The 25,200-nt window shown below is 35.3% G+C and overlaps 1 protein-coding gene across 1 annotated transcript in view; it reads right to left on the reverse strand.

Moving 5' to 3' along the window:
* The window catches only part of MYOF (myoferlin), a 71,151-nt gene that overhangs the window by 30,862 nt on the left and 15,089 nt on the right, over nt 1–25,200 (reverse strand). Inside the window, exons 4-22 of the mRNA XM_082486618.1 lie at nt 22,631–22,739; nt 21,266–21,350; nt 19,002–19,162; nt 18,345–18,473; nt 16,825–16,887; nt 16,662–16,712; nt 15,043–15,073; nt 14,459–14,574; nt 13,118–13,244; nt 11,698–11,801; nt 10,687–10,755; nt 10,520–10,563; nt 10,004–10,086; nt 6,887–6,925; nt 4,239–4,363; nt 3,652–3,768; nt 3,104–3,281; nt 2,128–2,252; nt 1,185–1,291 (exon numbers count right to left, since the gene is read on the reverse strand). Of these exons, the coding sequence (XP_082342744.1) occupies nt 1,185–1,291; nt 2,128–2,252; nt 3,104–3,281; nt 3,652–3,768; nt 4,239–4,363; nt 6,887–6,925; nt 10,004–10,086; nt 10,520–10,563; nt 10,687–10,755; nt 11,698–11,801; nt 13,118–13,244; nt 14,459–14,574; nt 15,043–15,073; nt 16,662–16,712; nt 16,825–16,887; nt 18,345–18,473; nt 19,002–19,162; nt 21,266–21,350; nt 22,631–22,739 (1,863 nt within the window). The remainder of the gene's footprint in view (nt 1–1,184; nt 1,292–2,127; nt 2,253–3,103; nt 3,282–3,651; nt 3,769–4,238; nt 4,364–6,886; nt 6,926–10,003; nt 10,087–10,519; nt 10,564–10,686; nt 10,756–11,697; nt 11,802–13,117; nt 13,245–14,458; nt 14,575–15,042; nt 15,074–16,661; nt 16,713–16,824; nt 16,888–18,344; nt 18,474–19,001; nt 19,163–21,265; nt 21,351–22,630; nt 22,740–25,200) is intronic.

The raw sequence follows: 25,200 nt of genomic DNA on the forward strand, positions 1-25,200 counted from the left end.
TGCTGAAAAAAATCGTAAAGAGCATTGTATCCTATGAACAACAGGAAGCTCATTTGGTTGATATCCCTAGGTGCTATTGCTCCATAATTATTAAGTAATAAGGTATTTTATAAAATAATGGACTGAATTAATAACAGCGCAGATGTGTGTCCGGAGGATGTGCTGACATAACTGATATAAAACCTGAAATTCCTACACCACTCACTAGATGTATCCATGTGACAACAGTTTGCCCTTCACATTTTGCTTTCCGAAAGTATGTTGGTTCTTTCTCTCTATTTTCTTCCAGGTCACAGCAGGTATTCTTTGAAGTTACTAGTTTATATTTTGACATAAGCTTTCTATCATAAAATTCTTTGCTATATATACTGATCTACACTGTTTGCTTTTTCCTCTGTTCACTTTTATATTGGCTCTACAGCATGATGAATTTGTTCTCTCATTTCATGTTCTCTGTTATTTCCTCTAACGGATAATAATTATTCTCTCATTCTCCCTTTCCCTCTCCTGTGCTGTTTCATCACCCACATGTTTAATGTTTTTAAATCGTCTCTCCCCACCTCAATGTCTCCTTCCATTAATGTTGCTTTCTCATACAATTCCTTCCTCTCTATTTGGAATTTGTTCTCCTTCAAAACCCTAGGCGCTGACTCTTATTGCCTTCTCTGAACACATAATTACAGACATGTTGACTAAAGGCTTATTCAAAAGTATCATCTTTATGTCCCTTAAGCTGTAAATAGCTTTTATTTTTTTTATTTTGGACCTACCAGTAAATCATGGAATTTCTTCCCTTTTCAGTTTCAGAAACAACATTGAAACACAGGTAAACAAAAGGCACATGAGGAATTCTAAAGAAGGCAAGATGGTAGAAAGGCAGCAGAGATCCACAATTTCACATTTTCAGAGCAGTTCTGCCTTAGATTTTTTCAAGAGATGCTGTTTTATTACCATCAGTGTCTAAGATAAAGAAGAATTACAAATCTAGATGGATGACTTCATTGGCAATATCCAGGCTGTTTTACTATTTTCAGAGACTTTTGGAATTCCAGTTCTCAAGTCAGTTCATAGGGTTAATCAGTTTTATAGTCCTTAGAATTTGTTTTCTGATTTAGTACAGGTGATAGCTAAGATTCTGAGCAGGCCTAGAATGATAACGTAAGAGATAAAAAAGGTACTTTTACCTTATATCTTCTGCAAGCTCATCAATCAGCTTCAACCACATCTCAGCTAATCGGTTTTCAGAAATTTTAGCCTGCATTCCTGATTTTAAGGTGGCTAAGTTGGATTGCTGAGGAATTTAAAAGAAAAGGATTTGCACTTATAAACTTCCATTGTGATTCATGGTCAGTATGAGTTTCAAGACTTTATTCTTATTTATTTGTATGTATAAAGCCTAATTAAAAAAAGACTTAGATGTTCAAACTTGATTCATATTTAACAGGACTATTCCTATGTTCTTTCTCACTGTATTTAACAATAAATGATACTGCACCTAACTTCCAAAGCAAATAACAACTCTAAGACTTAACATGCCCCTAACCAACACCGAGGATGCTTCCTTCCTGTGTGAATTCATAGAATCATAGAATCACAGAATTGCCTAGGATGGAAGAGACCCTTGGGATCATCGAGTCCAAACATCTACCCTACTCTACAAAGTTCTCCCCTACAGCATATCCCCCAAAACCACATCTAAACGTCTCTTAAACACATCCAGGGATGGTCACTCAACCACCTCCCTGGGCAGTCTATCCCAATGCCCGACCATCCTTTCTGTGAAAAATTCTTTCCTAATGTTCAGTCTAAACCTACCCTGTTGGAGCTTGAAGCCATTCCCTCTTGTTCTGTCAGTAATTACCTGTGAGAAGAGACCAGCACCAACCTCTCTACAGTGTCAGATTCAAGCAGGAGTGTGTTGGGCCTTGCCAGAATACAGTCCTATGATTAGCAGTGCCATTTGTTACACTGAGCTATGTTTAATTTTAAATAGGAAAAAAGGAGGGAAAAGTGTCAGAAAACTGTTCCATAATTTGCTCAAAATGGCACTTTTTGAATATACCTCTAAATCAAAAAAAGTAAAAATGAAAAGTGTATCAGCAAAAGAAAGATCTTCAGGTGTCTTACCAGTCTTTCAGCCATGTTTAGGATTACATTCACAGGGTCCAATCTATGACTTATGTCCTCCCAAAAGGAAGTCAGCGTTACAACTGGCTTTGTGTTTGCCCATGGCAAGTAGTAATAATAATTACCTGGCACAAAACATTTGTATGTTAGAGTTAGAATTAATGGCAGGAATACATACTGTACACTGCACAAGTTGCTATATTTATTTCACTTATGTACTACATTTCATTAAGAACACATAAGTTTGTCCAAACTTATCAGAGGACTTGTATTTTTCAGCCACTGGATTTGTGTTTTTCAGTCTGCTGGATGGTAAACTTTTACTTCAAATTGCTTCAAAATTCAGTGCATGTTTTCAATAAATTATCTGTTAACATATTCATTATTCTTTCACATAACTTACTGATGTAGATAGCACATTAATATAAGTGTATCTCCGAAATAAAATATTCAAATAATTATTTTCCAGAGTAAACCTGAATGCTTCATTTAATACACAGAAAAAAAGAACTACTGTTTGCAGTTAATAAAAAAAAGTTACAGCCAAAATCTATTTTCCTGTGTTCTAGCTAGGTTGTTTTGTTCTAGGCTGCTTAACACCTGGTTTAAAAACAAGTTTTTAGTTTATTCTAAATCAGAATGTTCAACGGGTATTTTCCCTATTTAATCCCTAGTTTTTAAGATATCTGTAAAATAATGTGATTTTTTTTCTTGCCAATTTTCCTGCGTGCATCTAGTACATGGTCAAAAGTTTTTACTGAATTCTGTGAAAATTTCTTTAATAACCTCAGTAGGCTTTGCAGCATGTATTCCATAAATGTAACTTCATCTCAAAGGCTGTAAAGAGCTACACGTTCTTTCTGTCACATTTCCTATAAGTTTTTAGTGCAGTTAGGGCTGTCATTCCAAAGCTATAAAATAGCACCTCAAAAAGAGTATTTTACATGATTTTATCCCATACCAGCAGCATCCTTACCATCAAAAACAGCACGACTGTACTGAGTTGTTGATGCCAAAGGTTTACAGGTGGTATCAAACTTGTTGCCATAGTTACCAATGCTAACTTCAAACTGGATAGGCTCACCAGTGTCTTGCAGCATGGTAGCAGAATGAAACACAGCAGCCAAGCAGAACTTTCGCCTGCGCTGGTATTTCTACAAGAAGAACCTTTTTAGATGTATTTCAATATTTGTAAAACAGGATCCACAGTTATAGAAAACAATAGCAATTTCTTACAATAATGGAAATAATGATTTTAATATTTTTACTAGTTTCTGAGAAGCAACCAAAAAAATATAATGCGTGTATAGTAAACGACTGTATTTGAGATTATAAAAATGTTTCAAATTAACATTTCATGCTACGAGGGTATGACATTTTTGTAGCAACACCATCAATAACCACATCTCATAATTCTGAGATTCAACTCAATTATTTCAATTTCAGTAAGTTAGATCATTCTCGAAAAATAACCAGCCAAGGCACATCTCCATTACGAACACTGACAATAAAACAAGGATTTACCTCAACAACCAGTAAGTCATCATTAGGAATCATCTCTAACTTTTTATTAACAGGTTTGCTTTCAAGTATTGTAGATAGTTCAACCAGAATTCTCCCTCTATAAGCAACTCCTTCTCCCTGTAACACAATCACACATTGAATCCAATTTACATATTTCTTCTAAAGTAGCATACGCATTCTGTAGCTGTATGCAATTCTGGCTTCACTGAAGTGTTCCCAAAAATTCTGCAGAGGCTTGGATGTATGTATTTGAACAAATGAAATAAAGCAGTTGGCTTTAATTAATGCTAGAAGTGAAAAAAATATTTACGAAAACAAGGATATAAAATACAAATGCATGTAGAGATGCAAATAGTGAAAATCATCAAAAACACAGCTGTTCCTACAAAAACAACTTTCAAACGAAAACAGGTAAGAATCAAAACTACTATCGTACTTCCTTATTGATCACAAATATAAAATATTCAAAAAGAAACACCAAAGGGAGTGTAATATGAAACAAAAAAAATATCAAAATGAATTCATTCATTGATTAAAAGTAATTGGGGTTAATCCTTTTATTAATAACAATGAATAAAGAAACTCACCTTTCCAAAGTTTAATTCATCATATGGGTCTGGGAATCCAGTGTATTCTCTTGGGCTTCCATAAAAGTTTAGGTAACAAGGCCCAAATGTTGGTAAAAAGCCAACTTCAGTTTCTCCACTGTTTACTAACAGAAAACATTACCATTGTATTTTTGTTAATTATCATTCAGAGCCGGAAAAACAATTAACATTACTACCAAACCCAGTAGAACAAATGTTAGATATTAGTTAGGTATTAGTTATTAGTAAAGTAAGGACACTTTACTCTCTGGGTATACTATATGAATTTAAAGTAATTATGCCAGTGACTGTACTTGTTCCTAACCTCCTTCTTCATTGTACAATACTTACTAGATACTACTTCATGCAGTAAAAACCCCACAGAATAAACAGAACTTCTGCCCCAATCCAAATATCAGGTTTTCATTTATGTGAAAGAGTAATACATCCTGATGTTAAGAGAAAACATATTTTCTAGAAATAAATGAAACCGAGTAAAACAACGTGCAATCATTTAAATGCATAGGCCATTGTTATAGCTAAACAGCTACAAAAATGATGCACATCATAGCAGAAAAACCCCTACTGTTTAGCATAGTTAATCCTACTGTTCTAATTTTTAGTATAATTTTTCTGTGGTTATATTTCAGGGTAAAAACCAGACTACTGCAAACTAGAATCGTAACTCCTACTACAGTGCATTATTTCTCACAAACTCCCTTTTCAGTAAGCTGAAATTCATACAAGACCAAAAGTCTGCAAACTCAGTTAATTCTCAGTTAATTCTGATGACAATAAACTCTAATTTGTATACTATTCTGATTCCACGACTACCAAATTAAAAATTCCCAATGTCTTAATCTAGCTAAAAAAAAAAATAAATAAATTAATATGGAATTAGATCTTGTCAGTTTTAATAGCTAAGTTAGGAAACCGCACACCAAAGCTATTGTTTATTTTCAGATATTTAAGATAACTAAGAACTTGAAAAGGTATTTCCAGTGCTAATGCTTACTGTCATAACTTTGTATTTTTGAACTGTGTTCTGTTTCTTAGAAGAAAAATATATATGGAAGCCTTAGTTCTATTATTACTGTTACCTTTTGAGTTTGCATTCATGCCTTGCAGATTTATTAGATGAATGAGATTCTAAAAAGCTCTTTTTGGAGCCAGTAAAAATCTATACTTAAGGTAGGTAGTTCTTCTTTCAGTAACAATCAAACACATGCCAAGGCTACTGATTGATAAATTTGGTAAGTAGTGCAAAGAGAATTAGAACAAGGTAAGCAACACACATGCAGAAAAACACTGCATAGTTTTGAGTGAACAAGAAAGGGTCTATATTCTTCTCCTCCTTGTATCCTAGCTTTTGTCTCTGAACAAATGATCCTGGTATAAGAAGAGATGAGAATAGGATTCTAAACCTTGCAACAGGTGATCTGCAGCACAAAGGATGCATTTATCACAGGCAAGGATGGCTGAGATAAGAAAGTGAAAATAAAGGGTTACACCTTGTATGACTTTGCCAATGCAACTACTGAGTGACACAAATGGATAATAAAAATGAATGGGATGTCTTGATGTAATTTCCTATCAACACAAAGTCATATAAAATCTGCAAAATATAAAATAAAGATTTGCACTTCTCTATTTTGCATTTGGATACTTTCACATCCTTACATCTGAATCGGAAACAGATAAAAATTTGAATGAAAAAGAATTCAGACTCTTGTTGGAATACTGTCCAATTTTTTTAAAATTCTAACACTGAACTGTTCACATCAGAACTCCATATGACTAGATTTAAGGTACAGATCTGTGGTGAATTAATACATTCACTATTTACTGATGCTAATAAATTAAATAGAATATAAATTTAAAAATAAAAGAAAGAAAGAAAGAAACAAACCCCAAAACCCTTTTACAAACTTAGCATTAAAATATTTTTTTGTCTTTATTTACATTTAAAATTCAATTGTTTATGATTAGAAGGCTGATGAACTTACAGAAAGCGATTCTGAAAAATTATTTCAGCCTTTAACTTGATATTACGTTAAGAAAGAAAGAGTAAATGAAGTATTAGTGTGGATGAATGTTTGTTACCTTTCAACTGCAGTCCAACTGTATTTATTTCTCACTATATGTATTTATCACAAAGTCCTTCAAAACTGAATGTCAGCCCAGACAGTTATGTAAAAAGCCATCTCTCCAGGTTTTAACAGAATCAGATTTCATTTTTCAGACTTTATTTATATATGCATTTTTATAAGCATAAGCAAAACAGCCACTGATTATTTTAGGCAGTTATTTACTTCTGCAGGGCTCTGCAGCTTCAAGTGCAGTTGCGGTCTCATAGCTAAGTTAAAAATTGCAAGCCATCGTTAGACTAAGCGCTTTATAATTGAAGCAACTGCATGCTAAACTCTAAAACACAGCTTGAAGCACCAGCCAAACAGAAATAGTTGCAAACCAGTTCCAGTGCCAAAACTGTTTTATACAGTTATGTTTGATACTCTTTAATCATGAAGATGAAGTCTTTTAGGCAAGTAATTATTAAAAAATATTTTTTAAGATGATAGATTTTCTTAGGCAATACTTCTCAGTTTGGGCAATGGAAAGCAAAATCAGTAACAGATGAAGATATAAACCTTCATATGATGAAGCCCCTGTCCCTGAAGATGAAAATTCTATATTATGAAAAGAGAAGAAGTTACATGACAAGTGACAATAGCATTTTAAAAACAAATACATCATAAAGCAGTCTGCTTTTAAAATATAGTTGAAGGCCTGAGAAAAAATAAAGTTCATGTGGGCTAGAATTTTTCTTTGTGATTAAAATAGGAAGGTATTACTCTTCCTCTACAAATTCCAAAGAAAAAATTAAAAAGCACGTAGCTGACAAGATAGATTGTTTTGATGCTTCCTTTTCAGCTTTGTATAGTTCTCTTCCCCACAAAGTAAAAATTTATCTTTAAAATTATTTAAAAATCTTAAGAACATTTAAGAAAACCACTACATTTCAGGGCCCATTAGGATATCTTCGTTTACTGAAGACCATAGACTAGTTCAGTTTCCCAATCCTTTAGAAGCCAGAACAGGCTTCAGGCATGGCATTAACCTCATGGGTAAATAATCTGTGATTTTATGTGGAAATGGCTATTCCAATGCCAGTACCTCAGTAGAGAGAGAATTCAAATAAGATCTTCTGTTACTAAGTGCCTGGATTTGAAGTATAAATGAGCTGTGACTCAGCAGCAGTTCAAGTTACATACTTATGTGGGCAGTACAAGTGACCTCTCCAGAGCTGAACTTTCCCAAACAGCCCAGCCCTTCTGTCTTTGATTTCCCATTGCCTTTTTCCATAACCCTTTCTTTTGCCTCTCATTGTGTGTGGGCTATACAAAAAGCATGTTTGCAAAGTCTTACTTCAACAGCAGCACTTCTAAGAGGACTGGGTTATAAGCTTGAAGTTATGTGACTGAAAATACAGTTCCATCTGATAAGATAAATACTTGGCTCAAGTCACTACAGGATTGGAGCCACTAATCTTGTTTTTAAACTCCTGACATAGCTACCAACTTAAAGACAACCGGTCTGGTCTCAGACAAGTACATATCACATAGGTTTCATAAACACAACAGAAAAAAATAGTAATTTAGATTCATAGAATCATAGAATCGTTATGGCTGGAAAAGATCTTTAAGATCATCAAGTCCAACTGTTACCTAACTCCACCAGGCCCACTTCTAAACCATGTCCCTGAGCACCGTATCTAGATGGCTTTTAAATACACCTGAAGATGGCGATTCAACCACTTCCCTTGGCAGCCTGTTCCAGTCACTGAAGAAGTTTTTCCTGATGTCTAACCTAAACCTCCCCTGGCGCAACTTGACACCATTTCCTCTTGTCCTATTGGTTGTAACTTGTGAGAGGAGACCAACGCTCACCTCTGTACAACCTCCTTTCAGGTAGTTGTAGAGAGCAATAAAGTTTCCCCTCAGCCTCCTTTTCTTCAGACTAAACAACCCCAAGTCCCACAGCCACTCCTCATAAGACTTATTCTCAAGACCCTTCACCAGCTTTGTTGCCTTTCTCTGGACCCTCTCCAGCACCTCAATGTCCTTCTTATACTGCGGCGCCCAAAACTGAACACAGTATTCAAGGTGCGGCCTCACCAGTGCCAAGCACAGTGGGACAATCACTTCTCTAGCCCTGCTCGCTACACTATTCCTGATGCAGGCCTGGATGCTGTTGGCCTTGGCCACCTGGGCACACTCCTGGCTCATGTTCAGCCGGCTATCAATCAACACTCCCAGGTTCTTTTTTGCCAGGCAGCTTTCCAGCCACTCCTCCCCAGTCCTGCAGTGCTAGATGGGGTTGTTGTGGCCCAAGTGCAGGACCCGGCACTTGGCCTTGTTGAAGCTCATATTATTGGCTTCAGCCCATTGATCCAATTCTTATTGTGGCAGTGGTAGAAATGGTTTTGAGTCAGTGTCCTTCAGCCTAGTGTAGACAGATAGATAAATAAATGTTAAGCCTACTTAACCATGAACTTTACAATTCTGTATGGACAACTAATATGCCATACTATGTTCATTAAAAAGATAAGACTTTTTCTAGCAAATTAACACAGAATCCTTGTCATGGAGCTGGCTCAACTGTATGAAAGATCTTGCTATAAAAAGAAGAGGAGATTATAGATATAGATCACAAAGAAATAATCAATAATCAAAATATTGTATTAGAACATAAATGTAACAGGATTTTTAAAAATATTTCCCCAAATCTTGGCACAAAAAATGTTTCTTATAATATTGTAAAGAAGAGTTTTATCAAAAAGGTATTGTTCAATAGAGACAAGATGTTACAAACTTGATACCCCCTAACTAAATTTGTTTCCTTGCAGTTAATAATTTTTGGGTTTTAGTTTTTATGAAATTACATATCTAGTCACCTATAGTGATTGAAGCACGTAAGTTAATTGTCTGCAATCAAGGCTTTGCAATTAAAATCTTCATTTGTTGAAGCTACTAAAATAAGGGTTACTAAGTAGTAATTTGGAGCACTTATGCAATGAGATGAAGTGCCCATTTCTAGTAGATGAAGTGCCCATTTCTAGTTAGCTACTGATCAGAGCTGAGACTGATCCAATTCCCCCCAGCATCTGAAAGCAACCTGGTAGTATCCAGGAAATGAGCAGGTGGTTCTTGATCATTCCTGTAGGCTAACTACTCAGGAACATTCCCCAGCTTTTAGGTTCTCTTCCCAGAGAAAGAAGAGACATGCCTGTTCATAAGACACGTCTGTTCATAAGGTGGCAAAAGAAGTCCTGTCTAGTAGTACCCAACGTAGTGATTCTGAAACAGTGACTTCAGATAGTTTTAAAATTAAATGTCTAATTAAGTATCTTAGTAAATTTGCATATCTTACTTATGATAGATTGTTTTTTTCACAGTTTTCTGAAGTTGGGAAAGTACTCAAAAATTTAATTAATTCATTAACTTTGTATAAGAGAACTTAATTTTTAATTAGTTACTGATATTTCCATGATGATGTGGTTTAAACATTAAAATTTTAATACTTTACTTTGAAAAGTCCCACAGTATCTCTTCTAGGAGCATTGTTTTCAAAACTCCAGAAACAGATAATCTTGTTGCCACAGAATTGAGGAACTATAGGAAAATATAGGTTCTTAGAACACCGATCTTTGCTATGCCTCGTAACACAAGAGAAGTTAGTAAGTTACATACTGCTCAATCAGTTACCTTCAACTTCTCCTCCAGAAGAAGCAATTTTTGAGAGACTTAAATATGTTGTTCCTACTACATCATTTTTTGTAAGGCGATCCCTACAAGAAGAAAAAAAAGAAAGATTTTATTTAAATATAATGCTGGTCATCCTACACAGAAGCAAGTTACCAGTGACTAAATGCACTCCAAGACAGTGTACGCACATTTTAAATCTCCTGGAATGTTTTAATATTACTGAAAGAGATGGTAATGGGTTACAAAATGGTTACAAAAGTGGGTTGTATCATTAAGAAGTCACCTGACTTTTACACCAAAATAGCGATAGCGTGCAGTGCTCACTGCACAAAATTAACAACACTCCCATGTTACAGTAATCAGGCCTCTTGTAAAGAACCCATAAAGGAACCTACTTAAACACTTGTTTGAATTCTCTCATAGACTGTAAAAATACCTGACATCTACAGAACCAGGCTTTTCTTCACTTAATATAATTTACCTTGTCTAGTACTTTGATTAAAAGTCATAACTCACCAGTCAACAACTGCAAGTTTTATTTTCTCACACATTGAGGGAAACTGAAAAAAGAAGCAATTAAAATAAAATAACCCATTACTTATTTCATCTCTGTAATCTTAATGCCTTGAGTTCCAGAAGGACAGCTGTTTTCTACAGAAAAAAAGAAAAAAAAAAAACCTGACCTTGATTTGAAGGTAAATAATTTGGTTCCACTCTGGATTAGCATTTTTCTCAATTATATTTGTGCAAACCTGCAAAAAATGAAATTGACTATACAGTACATCAAAGATAAAACAGACAAAAAAGCATATACTAGCTATGATTTGGGATAAACCATATTCTGTTTGGTAAGATGAGGGGTAGTAGTTAATGATGAATCCTGAGTGGTTTATGCTGCAACAAGCCATTAGTTTTCAATTGGTAAACACTGCTAAACCGATCTGCATATGCAACATCAATGACTACTGGAGGAAAAAGAAAATTTTGAAACAGTGTTTAAACCTGAGACTGGAGATACCCTACAGGAAAAAGCTTGTTATTTCCACTAACCACATTTTAATGTGCTTTCACAGTAGTACTGATCTCTTTTATCACAGCAGACAAACAAAACAAAGGAATTACTTGATTCCAGCTTGGTTTATGCAGATTTGAGGTTAGGTGAAGAATATATTCTATGGGAGAACCTATATTATTTGCTAGGCATGCCTACTGAAGATACTCTACATTACTGCACGTGGTAACCTGACTATAATAAAGGACTGACATTTTTCTTCTTAAAAAAAAAAAAAAGAAAAAAGATTGGTGAGCAATGAATATATAAGTTGTGCAATTGTGCTTCAGCTCAGATTTGGTATTCTAAGGAACACATTAGTAAAAAAATTTACAAATGGTGTTAACCTGTCTAGAAAGATCTGTACCATCAGTTACAAAAAGCAATCAGGAACAATCAGTAGGCAAGCCATCTGGCATGCATCAGTTCCCAGCATTTAGTCATACATTCCTTTTTATTAGTCATCAGCTTTACACCCATTCTACTGTACTTTGTATTTTGTCCTCATTTTATGAAGTGAACTTTAGGACTAATGCTTTTTTATTTCCATAATTTCAGTAAACGTAAGAATTTATATTGGCATATGAAATCTGTTCTCAGGACTATGATTAGAATGCAAAGATTCAGATATTTACTAAATTACCTTTTTCCCAGCAAAAGAAACTTCTACAAACGGATCTACCAGGTTTTTCTTGTCTGCTTCTCCTCCAAATATTTCCTTGACAGTCTGTGCAAAAGCATCATCCACTGGAGACGTGTCAAAGAATAAATTAAGGTTTATGCTTTTTTAGTATTATTTAATTTATTTATTCAGCCTAAATAATAAATTGCCCACAGCAACCCCACCGAAATCAACCAGCTTACCGATCTAGGTAGTGTAAAGTCTTAATCTGATAAACAAAATTCTGATCAGTGTTGCTAGTAAAATTGGAGAATTTAGGCTGAGGAGCAATTTCAAGAATATAAATTTCTAAAACATCATAAGGAGTGCTGATGGCTCCTGAATTTAGAGGCATGGCTGTATTTGAAAAACATTATCCATGTACCTGTAGACATTGCCATTTGTTGTCACAGATATAAATGAGAAATTATGCTAAGAAGGGACAAAAAGCCAACATATTCTATCAGAAAACGCTTATGGAATATAATGAATGAATATGGAATATAATGAGAGAAATAGCCTTTTTCTCAGCAATAGAGTGTTGGCACAAGTAAAGTTTCACTAAACAAGTTAAAGTCAAACTGCTTACAAGCTCCCCAAGCCTCCAAGGTTGTGTATTTAAGCTTATAGTGCTCAACTTACAGCCCACAAACTGCATGCAGCTTTCTGGGATACGGACAGTCCCTAGTTATTTGTTTCCTCTGGCCACTCAGGAGCAGGCTGCTGGCAATACAGACTGCCTTGGCCATCACAGCAGCGGCTGACTGATTTCAGCAGTCCTGTGGCCTTCCACTCATTGCAAAATAGCTGCAGCTATGAGCACCTACGAAGAAGAATTAACGGATTGCTGGGAAGAGGAAGGTGCAGGGGGCCATCAGCATTACTACTTATCTACTAGGATTTAAATGGCCTTGGAAAAGAGGGCCGCAGGCAACCAGCTGTTTGATAACCTCTCGAAAGTGGGCAGGGATTGGGATCCAACAGGAAGTTGACACATGCACTGTATTCTTGAGGTAGACATGCACAGAACATCCAGCTTATCTGCAGATCAGCTGTACTGGAATGTTAGTTACTTGCATGTAACTTATGTGATTGGAGAAGGGCTAATAAAGATGACCCTTTCCCACTAGCAGAAGCTGTGTGGTCTACTCAGCAACAGATGAACATTACTAATCTAATGGATAACACATCAGATTATCCATTACAAGAATTAAGTAGACTTAACTGAGCATTACCAAAAGACTTGAAACGGGCTACCTAAACCATCACATAATTATTGGCTCAAGTAACAATGTAAAACACTCAGGAATGTTTTATGTTCAAGGAATGTTTCCGAACAGCTAACAAATATTTCTAATGGTGATCAAATACATCAATGGACAAATAGTAAGAAGCTACATACTTTGCGGAATGTCCTCAGCTCTGTAGATTTTGAGAAGGAAAGTGACCCATCGAAGTGCAATTCCAGCAGGTAATAACAGATTGCTCTCCACATCATCGCTTTCATTATCTCTTTCCCTTTTTTCAACCTGTTGGGAGTTACAGTGGTACACAGTATCTGGTATATAAGACAGAGTAACATACAGAATTAAGGTGATTAGTTAAACTGGTGCCCACAATACTCTTCAGATAGAATACTGCTGTCAGTTGCATTATAAAGAATGAAATTTAATCAAATTATCAAGCCACAAAAATTAATTGTACCTAAACCATTTTACTTACATTTTTATCTCTAAAGTACTCAATTGCAGAAGCCCATTATAATCACACTTTTAAAATCATCATCATCAGATGATGATGATGATTTTGGTACTTGTACAACATCAACTTCATACAATTGTCATACTTATCTCAAGATTAATATTATGGTAAGGCAGCTTACTGCAATTAGGAAATACATACAACTCTGATATAATTTACCAGAATTTACTGATTCCTCCTCTAAAAATAAATGGGAAATAAAAGATTTCACCACAAATAACTAGACGTATCCTTGTGATTTCAAGAATCATGAGGATAGCAGAAAGGAAGAGTTAATATGGAACAAGAAGGAGATCTTCCATGGTTCTGGGGACCATATTATATTTAACTAAGGAGTAGCAGTATGCAAAAATCTCAGGCAGGAGGAACAGCAGAACTTAAACTACAGACAATGGTCAAGTAAGAAAAACGTCACACAGAAAAGAAGGCCTTTTATTACCTTGACAGAACAGCAGACAGTTAAGGATTGGATTGTTAAAACTACCTACTGCTTTCATATGCATCAAATTATTTGTGCCTAACTTGTAGTTATTGATGGGTCTGATTTTCACCTAGTATTTGGCGGTTTCTGGTACTCAGGTTTCTCTATGGGCTGTTCTACATTACGTAGTAGGGAGACATTTCTGACTTAGTCCTGGAACTGGTATCGATATGTTTCTCAGCCTGATTAGCCATGCTAAGGAGAATTACATACTAGCTTTTGCATGCAACATCAGGCTAACACATCTCTATTTCTTCCAGGATGCGAAGAAGTATCTACAAATGGTAGATTAACACACCCAGAGCTGCTTAATTGGACAGGATGACAAAATAAGCTTTGACTTAGCTACTTAGCACTGAATGCCCTTGAAACAACTTGTAAATCTTGTCTTACTTTTAAATATTGCTCGCAGAGTGAATTACACAGTATTGAAAAAATGACGAGGGGACATGAATATCTGTGGGGTGTAGAGGGGAAGAAAAACATTTAAATGAAACTTACTGGTGGCTCATCTCCAGTTCCCAGGACAAACATGCTTACTTTCATATAGCCTTTAGCTCCTGAATTTGTATCTTCAGGATCACTCAGTAGAAGCCATTTTCTCATGACTGCATGGCCTAAAGTAAAACAAACACCACCACCCACCCCCAGTAATATACATTACAAAATGGCAGAAATCATAAAATCAACTGTTCCAAAAGCATGCTTTATCCTTAAACTAATTATTTTTAAAATTTATTCTGTCCTAGACAGGTCTCAATAGTACCATTCAAAACAAGAAATCTAGTGGTGTTAAAATGTTTTGATATACTAATTCTGGGACATAATTATCAAATATTTTTGCATTATTTCTCATATTTTAGGTCTTTGATACCAAAACTAATATCCAAATTTTATGTGCTTGTACTTCATCCTGAAACCACTGAAAGGAGTTATACATTGTTGGATTTTTAAAAGTTAATATTTAAAGCAGCAATCTCAAATAACTTTCTATTAAATGTCTTCTTTTACTTTAGAAATGTAATGAAATGTTTCAACTTCAAGTTTCAAGCTAGGAAAAAAGCTCTGAAGTAACTGTTACTTACCAGGCTCGTCATAAACATAGCCAATGTCAATCTGAAATAAAGATCAAAGGTATTACCTCTAAAGAAATACCAAAACACATCCCGGGGCAACTCCCCTCAAGTTTTTCATGAGTACTCTTACATTGTTCTCTTGTCACAAACAAAAAGTTTACATAGCATATTCTTGGGAGGACAAAGAGAAAATGCCTTTATATTGAAAAATGAGGGTTTTTGAATGGATACAGCAGCCAAGAAGAAAACGCAAGAAAAGATGTATTAGAATTAACAGCTGTAGTTACTTTCTTCTTTCCTCAGATCCCCAGCTTTTTCATTTATCAAAGACAGAAGATGGGGTAGGCTTACTATTTCTTGAATTCCCTATGTTCTCCCATTATTTTTATGTTCAGACAGGCTTTTCAGAACTTGTTTCTGTTTCCTGCTTAACATCTCATCCTTCAGTTCCAGAAATTAAGCTTGTTTTCTTAATAATTTCCTTTTGCTTTTATGAAGATGATGGCAATTTCCCCCCACACACACTGTGTCAAATCTGGACAAGATTGCACACATACCACGACTGTATTCATTGTATCAGATTTCAGACATGTTCAGGAAGGTAAGTATGTTTGCTTATGGCAACTGGGGCTAGTATTCCTTGCAGGTAAAGTCTTGAAAGGGTGATTTTCTAGAGAGAATTACCCTTGGGGTTTTCTCCTGGAATGTGTGCCTGCAGGAACAGAAAGTAGCTGAATGACATGCTGTCACCTGCTTAGTGAAGGATGAGTCCTTCACAGACCAATATATCGCTGTCTGAATCACTAGAAATTACATATGTAATAAGCAGTGAGAAGTAAAAGCAACCAGCTTTGTGGCAGAAACTATTTCGTTTAAAAAAGAGCACTGTCCCACATTTTTTGTGAAAAGCTGGTCTAGAGACATACTCAATTTATGCAGTACAAAATAAACAAACGGAAAATACAGCCAACACTGGTATTGGAAATGTTATAATAGGGGATCCCAGTAGCCGTTACAATTGTCATGAGAATTCTTTGTCTGTATTGCTTTAGGAATACCTTCAACAGGCAGATGTCTACCTCCCAGTATCTACCATAACTAACACAAATTTAGACAATCTCACTAATATCATCAGAACCACAGAAATTACTTTGACTAAGAGATTTTTCCACCATCTCTTTTACTTAACATACTTCTGACTGAAGGAACACCTTTCCACAACACTTGAGAATGTGTATCTTTATGCCTTCATACATATCACTATGCTGCCTATAAGCTACCTAATAAAACTATCTCTTCAAACCCTACCTCATACCAAATAATCACCCTGATACCTTTTGAGGAAAAAAATTACCTTTTGGTAAATATTTTTTTCTCTTGGATGCAAGTTAGAGAACTTGGTATATAAAACATACAATTTCTTTCACAATAATCTTCTACTCAAATAAGAAAACTGTTTGCTAATGCTTTGAGCAAATGGTCTCTAGCATGAGAAGCAAGACATCACCAGGTAATTCTCTGGCCCCAATGCTAAAGTAGTATAAATTTAAACATGTAAAACAAGTACTTAAAAACATTTTCTCATTTTATTTAATTTAGTCAAGATATGTAAGTTGTTTCATACCTACCTTAAATTCTCCCATTAGACAGTCTGCTCGTAGAGAGTAAGAATCATACACCTAAAGAGACAGACAAGCATGAAACAGGAATGTTCCTAAACATCATAGTGAAATGGCCATACAATGCTATATGCATCCAGCAGCCTTTTGAACATGCACCATTTTTTCTTACCCGAATGCTAATTGTTTCATCAAGCAACTCTAAAGGAGTCATGTGGACGTTGTAGAAAAATATCTGTTAAGGTAAAAACAAACAAAAAACCTGTCTCAAAATGTCAAACATATAATTATCTGAACAGATAATGAGAAAACATTATTTTAAGAGGCTTGTGAAGCATGCCTGCTACAGTACTTTTACCCCACCTCCTTGCTGGACACATTATATGATAATTTAGCATTTGACAAAACCCTAAATTTATTATATAAACATAGTAAAAAATAGATAAAAGACCATCACAACTTCCATTTGAATGAATGCAGTAGGCATAGCTGTGCTGCAAACTTTCAGCATTGCCCTTTCTCTTAACTTCACATTTTCCTCAGGGGAACAACTTTGGGAATTATAAAGTTTGTTCATTTTCCAGGACATTCAATCCTGGTCTAGCCATCTCTGTTGTAGCTGTCAAAGTAGTCTTGTTTAGGGCTAGTGGTGACAGTGATTGTAATTATTTGCATCTTTGAAATTCAGAGCCACAGGAATAAATTTGATAGTTTGACAGCATGAAGATAAATATACTATTTATGAGCTTATTTGTTTTATTAACAGTATATGCCTCACTAAGTTTGGTCTCTGAGCCCAGCTATACTCCAGTCAGTACTTTATCCAACAAAAGGGAATGGTCCCTCCTATTCCATTTGTAGCCTAGCAGTCTGGATACTGAGACTGCCTAGGAATTGATTCAATGCAAGGTGCAACTGGCTTTCTCCCTTCCCTGTTTTTTACCACTGCTTCAGAACTCTTGACTGCTACCTACAGCTTAGTTCAAGTCTCAAAGTGTTATAAATCCCTTGGTTTTGCCTGCATGTGTTAAACATGATTGCCACCCAGTTCCAAGTATCTTCTGAATTTTCCACACATGTCCAGATAACGAGAGTTATCCCTCAGCATTCTCTCTATTGAGCTTAAGCTTTGCAACATCAGTCTTCCAGACATGGAATCATTCTTGTGTCCCTTATATGGCTTGGAATTCTCTCCTATATTATGGTGTGTTTGATGTACAGATGCCTGTGTGGACAAAGAAATCTAGTACAAATCATGGGTAGTATGTCAATGACGTTTCCAGATTCTGTGTGGCAGTCTTACTGACCCAAAGCATTGCATTGAAAGCTTGTCTGCACACACCATAGATTCCTAATTAATTTTTCTGTGATTTTATAACCTGCACACTATTTAAAGTCATTATTAAGTCACACAGCCAACTGTATCAAAGAACATGTTCCATATGTCCCAGCTAAAGTCTGACTTCCTTCTAGATAGCTGCCTTTATCTGCTAAGGCTGCCAGTGACAGAGATGCATTTAGTGATGTGAATACATAAAGAAAGGGACTGGGAACTGCAAAATGCATATCAGCCATCATCACCCTTAAATATTAGCAAATTTTTATTCATTGATCGTAATGAAAGCTGTAATAACTATTTTTCTACATTTGATAGCATCAAGATTTCAGCTACAGTGTTCTTACACCACTTACTTCATCAAAATATGGGTTGTTTCCCCTTTTGATTCTTGTTCGGTGTGTCTGACCGCAAACATGAACTTTGACTACTGGTTTTATGTTATTTCCAGGCAACTGACGACCTTCAATGACTCTAACACGAATCTGAAAAAAAAAAAATAAATTCAAATATTTGTATTAATTCCTTCCCTATATTATCTATCATCCTGGGATGACAATTTCTTTCTATACCACCAAAAAAGTTAGCCAGAACCTGAAGTAGCTGGCAGATATGGACTGGACAGACTTTTCAAACTTAATTATGATAGCAAGTATAGTTTTACTTGAATTTTACAAGACAGGTTGGGGATAATTATTTCAGTGAAATTTTTTTTACTTGCTTTTACTACTTATTTTTAAAGCTGCTATTGTAGTTTGAAATCTATACAACTGTATAATACATAAGGTTCATCTAGATTTCATTCAGAACCGTACAAAATTGGACATCTCTGTAACAGGCAAATTTGAAGAATACTTTTGAAATACAGGCTTTCAAATGAAGAGGTCAATTGTCTCTAGAATGCAATAGATTTGCACAATCTGACATTAAATCATGCTCAGGCTATATGAAAGGAGCAACATCATGCCAGGCAGAAAAAGGGAACATGCAACATTTAATAATAAATCTATTACCTGGAAATCTTGTGGTTTGTTAGAAAGGATTCTCCGTGTTTTCTTTCCTTTGGTGATGCGTTTAGCTAGCTGGGCTTCCTTTGTGCCACTTGGAACTGTTGATGTGATACCACCAACAGGACCATCCAAGCCATCCTCATAACCTCCATCATCTTCTCCATCTAATGCAGTAAAAAACCAGTGCCATTAGTAAACAAATAGTACAGCTTGATGTTAAAGTTAGAGGAGTAAGAGTCTGATATCCAAGAGTTCCATTAAAATTATATTATTATCTCATTTTGACAATTTTTTTTTGCTAACCACGTTTCCAACTCCTTTTGAAAGCTAGTCATTTTAGCCTACTTAAGAACAAATTTATATCCTGAAATTAACTGTAGATCTGTCCCTCTTCAGGATGCAGAGTATCTAATACAATTCCCCCCCACTTTTTTGAACCAACCAATTGAAGTTTTAGTAAAGTACAGTTCAGCTGTAGTTGTCACCAGACTAGTTCACCATACACAAGAAGTGACTAATTTTGTTCCAGTTCAAGCTGTTTCTCAGCAGCAAGACTACGTTATAGCATAGCATTGGGTTTTACTTCAGAATCTTGAAAACATGAAGACGTTTAGGGTCTGCCATCCAAAATAAAACCCTGAATCCTCAAGTTTCTTAGTAAGCCCCTAACAGTTCTGAAATCACTATAATACCTCTGTGTAAGACTGTTCTACAACCACATGACACTACAATACTGGATCATACAGTGAGATTCCAGTATTGCAAAACAGGATCCATAAATATCTAGACCACAAAATTGTGTCACTCCTTAGTGTTTCCAGCTTCTTTTTTTAACTGAAGCACAGTGACTATGGTAAAATCTACAGAAAGAACAAGCTGTGCCTCTGATAGTTAGCATTAACAGAATGTTTCTTAACTTTATTAATTAGCCAACACAGGGTGAAAATCATTTTGCATAATGAAGTCCTCTGAGATCCTTGTAAGAGACATAAAAACACAGAGATTGACATACCAGGTATTTCATAACCAGAAGGCCCCACCTACCTAACATCTCTCAAAATCCATCTGCCTGGATGGATCCATGCAACTGAAACTGAGCCGTAGCATTCTCAGCTGGAGAGGTGATTTCATTTCATGGGAAATAGGTATTTACAATAATTAGTAACCAAGATATGTTTGATAATTTGCACTGAAATAATTTTCATGCAGTTGCTGGATACCAGCTAAAAAGCTGCCATGTTTTATTTCACCTGTATTACCGTATAGTTCAAGTACATTTTGAAAAAGCTATCAAAATAAACTCATGTAAATCAATCTGCCTTTTTAGCCTTCAAGTTCACATTTTTATAAAATCATGTTGAAGCGCAGTAATTTAACACACAGCTTTTGTGTTTGCATTACCTATCCTTCCACTCCCCAAGAACACCTCTCAGTCAAGTAAGTGGAATCAAAATTTCCCCCTAGAAGAATCCTCATTTCAATTTTTTCCTTATGTTATTATTTATCAGCAGATAACGGTCAAACTGATTTATTTCCTCTCAAACAGATAACATTTATTACATTTACTTCTTTCTGCACAAACACAACCTGGATATTAGGGTAATTATCTGTCTGTCAACTGCAAAAACCTTTTGTAACTGCATAGTCTGGAAAACCAGAGTATCTCATAAACATTCTCAGCAAAAGCCTGGTTAATATGATATATAGAGACCAAAGAATATTCCCTACTGATCACAATATTTCATAGGCTAATCAAATACCAAGCCTAATATAAAATATAACAGTGCCTTTCAAAACTTACTTATTCTACAGGAAAAGTTTCACTATTTAAGAAAACTTTCTCACAAAGCTTCCTGATATTGAAAGTAATAGAATATATTTTTCAAAAAATGTGACTTCTCTGCTTTTTTGGTTAGCCCTAACATTACAACAGATAACTGCTGTTTCCTTGAGTATTCAAAAACCTTTCTTTCCTAAACAAAAGCCATTTTGAAAATCTTTTGAGCACCATCATTCTTTTGTAACCTTGTTCCACTGGAGAAAATGATGCTAAACATCATTTTATGTCAAGAAATGCCAATTTTCTTCATAGCTGTAGTTCTGAATCATCCTTAATTTCTTTAAAATCACTATCTGGCAGTCTTGACATGCTTGCTTCTGGTTACATTTTTTTCCTGATGAACAATGCTGTTGAATCACTTTCTTGCCTTATCTTAAATAATTCCATGATCCTTTAATAATAATATTCTGAGAAAGGACTGAAATACCTTCTTGTGTATTGGTCCCTCCTGGATCATTTGGATTTGCAGGTCCAGCTGGTGGCTCATATCCTACTACCAAATCTATTGTTGCCTATGGAGAAATACATATTTTTTTCATGTAGCACACAATATTCACAACAATTGATTTAAAGCAGTAAATTGTTTTAACACTGTACATGAACAGTAAACTATTCATAGTCACAGCACATTTTATAATAAAATTTCAGCTATTACTAAATTAATAAACTGTTATTAAGCTATATATACATACAAACAATAAAGATGACACAATTTGCAGCTAATGGAATAGGCTCTAAAATAATACCTAACAAATGGAATCCCTGTGTTTATATTTAGAAAAATCTGCCACAATACAAGTATATAAGATGTTCTACAAATGTTAATTTATTTAGTTTCACAATATTCATGGCATACTAGGTGACATCCTAAATTTGCAGGTGGAAAAGCAAAGGCAGTGAGAACACTATTGACCAACAACATAACAATTCTGAACCATAGGTAAAATTTCCTATCTGGCTCTTTTAATTGCTTGTTCATACCTCCATCCTGGAAGAAAGACACTATGTCATTTTCCATTCTAATTATAGAATTGTCTTTTTTGTGCTTGATTGTGGTTTTGGGTTATTGAACAAACCATTATTATTCCTAGTTGCCACAGTAACATGAGGAGTCAGCAAAAAAAGCCCAACCCTGTGACCAACTAACCATGATATTAAACTACCGCTGATGAGATACTGAAATTACCCTTAAATCCTCTTATTATTAAGTGTAATAGAATGTACAATATGAAGTGCCTTAACAGCTAGACTGCACAAACACAGTAAAGTCCCACTTCTAGAAACTAATTAATTAATAACTGAGTTAATAGCTACTGAATAACTGTTAAATTTAAACGTGGTAAACCAAGTTAAGGAAGTCCTTGTGTAACTTTCTAAACTGAGTTGTCAGTGAACATGTACATGATTATGTGCTTTCTAGAATCAGTGCTATGACACAAGTGGATATTAGAAAGAACACAACAAAGTGCATATGGGGACTCCTTCTGGTACTTAGGAAAATGTTCTTTTTCAACATCAGGCTGATTTCCATGCATACTCTGTGGCACATAATATTTATAACACATATACAAATACATAATACATACACAGAAAACAACAATTTATCTAATTTAAAAGATATTAAGCCAACTCAGATGGTATAGACATTATAAATTCCTCCGTCTGGACCTGTTTCTACAAAATTCCAAGCATTTAATTGATAAAGTAAAAATATTTTTGTTTCATTATTAGCCCTGTTGCTGAAGCATTTTGATAAAAAATACAGTAAAATATGGAAAAGTAAGCCACTCACTCCAGTTTCTTGTCCCTTTTCATTTAGCAGAGGTATGAGTTTGAAGGGAAAAGATCTGCTTTGGTTACCTACAAGATCCTTAAGTGCTACAGATGCACTGCCAATTAATCTGAAATGAAGTAAAAATCATTATTAGTATGCAAGTATACATCAAACAGAAGTTCCCTTGTCTTTTGCTCATGTCTGTTAGTCAACCATCAGCTCCAGCCATAACTTGAGAACCCAAGACACAATAAAAGATCATTGCAAATCTTGTCTAGTGATTGTGTACTGCTAATTTGTATTTTCTGCTTCACTGCACTTAAATGTGCTGGTGTTCTTTATGGAAGACACAGCTTTAACCTAAAAGAGGTAAAAAAATAAATTTAATTACATTTTATATGTATTTTTGAAAATAATCTGTAAAACTTTCAACAGCAATGTCACTTGTTTCAGCCACTGAAGTTTCATTGGTAAACTAAAGGATGTAATACTTTCTTTCCCTATATAGCTTAGCAAACTCTCAGATGAGAAGGAATATATAAAAGCTAGATATGACAGCTCTTGCACTACACAGAAAGAGACACAAAAAGATATATACACATCTCTGTAATGAAAACAATGAAACAGAACAAATGCAATCAATGCGCTTACTAGAGGCTTCATAAAATTAATCTTCTTGCCCATCCTCTACATTCTGGAACAGGTTCATCTCCTTGTCTCTAAATTTTCAGAATGTTTCAATATGGCTCTAGAGAGGCCTACCAAAGGAAGTTGCCCAGGAGATTTGACATGGTGTAGTAGACTCTCCTGAGCACCTTCTGCCTACGTTGGGACTGCATCTTTCACCCCCATCCTTCAAAAAAGTGAGAACTGCATGCACTTTTAACCTGAGAAACTTCTTTTAGGCAGAGTTTCTAACAGCATGGCATTGGTATCACTATATCTGGCACTGTATTTCATTCCCATAATATGTAATAACAGTTCACTCCTATACTGAAGTGGATTATTGGAATAACTGAGATTTTTGCCAATGAAAAAAAAAAAACCAAGGATAATTTCACCCTGCAAATATTACAAAGAACATGTTTTACAAACAAAATACCAGCTTTGTTGCCAAAGCGGAAAAAAAATGTGGTCCCTTTGAATAGATTACAGTGCTTTTTCACGGCCATGCTGCAGAAGAAATGCATGAAGCTGTTCTAACCTTTAAGATGACCATAACTGAATCTCTGGTGTAATTTCTAACACTTGCTTCCCCTCCCTTTACTGAACAGACACCTAGATTCAGTACTGTAGTCTTGATACAGTCTCCTTTAAAAAACTATGGAAATATACCTAGTTGTTTCAGTGAGCATTAGATTAACCCTAGGTACATTTTCAGTTTTTACAAATTGTTGCACAGAGCTGGACGTTAGCTGAAACACTGACTCCATACATTTCTCAACTCTAGGGAGCTTAAGAAGCAATTTCTCCTGTTATGCAACCAAAATTGCATTCAACCCACAAGACAAACCTAGATTTGGAACATAAGATATACACGCAGTGCTCTTGTTTATCCCTCCAACTGTAGTATTACGTGACATGGCTTATGATTTGATACAGCAAATCCTGATGATGTCTACCTAGCTCAGGAAACAACAGCAACTCTCTCCAACACAAATAGGCTGTATTTTTTCCTTGGTGGCTTCAGCATTCCAAAACCTGGTGTTATACAGAAGTCAAGTAAGTCTGACATTACACACCAAAGACAACATCTCCTATATTTGACAAAACTTTTCTATGTAAAGAGCACGTGTCATGCAGACAGACACTAATACTACTCAACAGTCAAAGTAAAGCAGAAAAAGTTCATTCCCTAAGGACTGCAAATCCCAAAGCAGTTAAGAGAGAGAAATATTGGGTAGCTTAATGCATTTTTCTCTTTATTACATTGTCTTCTAACATGTTAATAGCTTTGAAAGTAAGTATAAGATAAGCAAACGGGAAACTATTCCTACAGTTGGAAGGAACAAATTCTTGTTTTCATTTACACAGCTGGATACTGAAGGAAACCAACTTCTCTTCACTCGTTTTCCTTCAATGCAAAATTAATCAATTAGAACTTTCACATCCAAATATCCTTATTTTGCCCAAATACTTCAACTGTGACTATGCCTTCCAATTTGAGAATAACAGAAAGAAACATACATAGTTTGAGGAATCATAGAAGGGAAAAACCCAACAAGACCACCCAAAACCAGCTAGGCCAAATCTGATTCTAAAGAAAGGCAAAGAAAATCTTTTCCTTTGTACACATGCAGAAAAAAATTGTAGGCTTGCTATTTTGATTTGATATGAGCTGGAGTGACTTACATTAAGTCTCAAAAGAACTTTAGTTCAGAAGTCACCCAGTCTCAAATCATCTGGATGACTGTTTCAGCAACCACACCCTCCTATCTGGTGACATTAACTCAGTAACAGCTGTTCAACAGTAGTGCTTTTGAAATTTTCCAGTGTAAATTTCCATTTCTACATCCTCATCTGTCCTGTGCAAATGGTAACTGTGCACACATTTGAATACAGTAATAGTTTTTAAAATTCTGATCATC

The sequence above is a fragment of the Vanellus vanellus genome, assembly GCF_965231255.1.
Source record: "Vanellus vanellus genome assembly, chromosome: 7".
Classification (NCBI taxonomy): Eukaryota; Metazoa; Chordata; class Aves; order Charadriiformes; family Charadriidae; genus Vanellus; species Vanellus vanellus.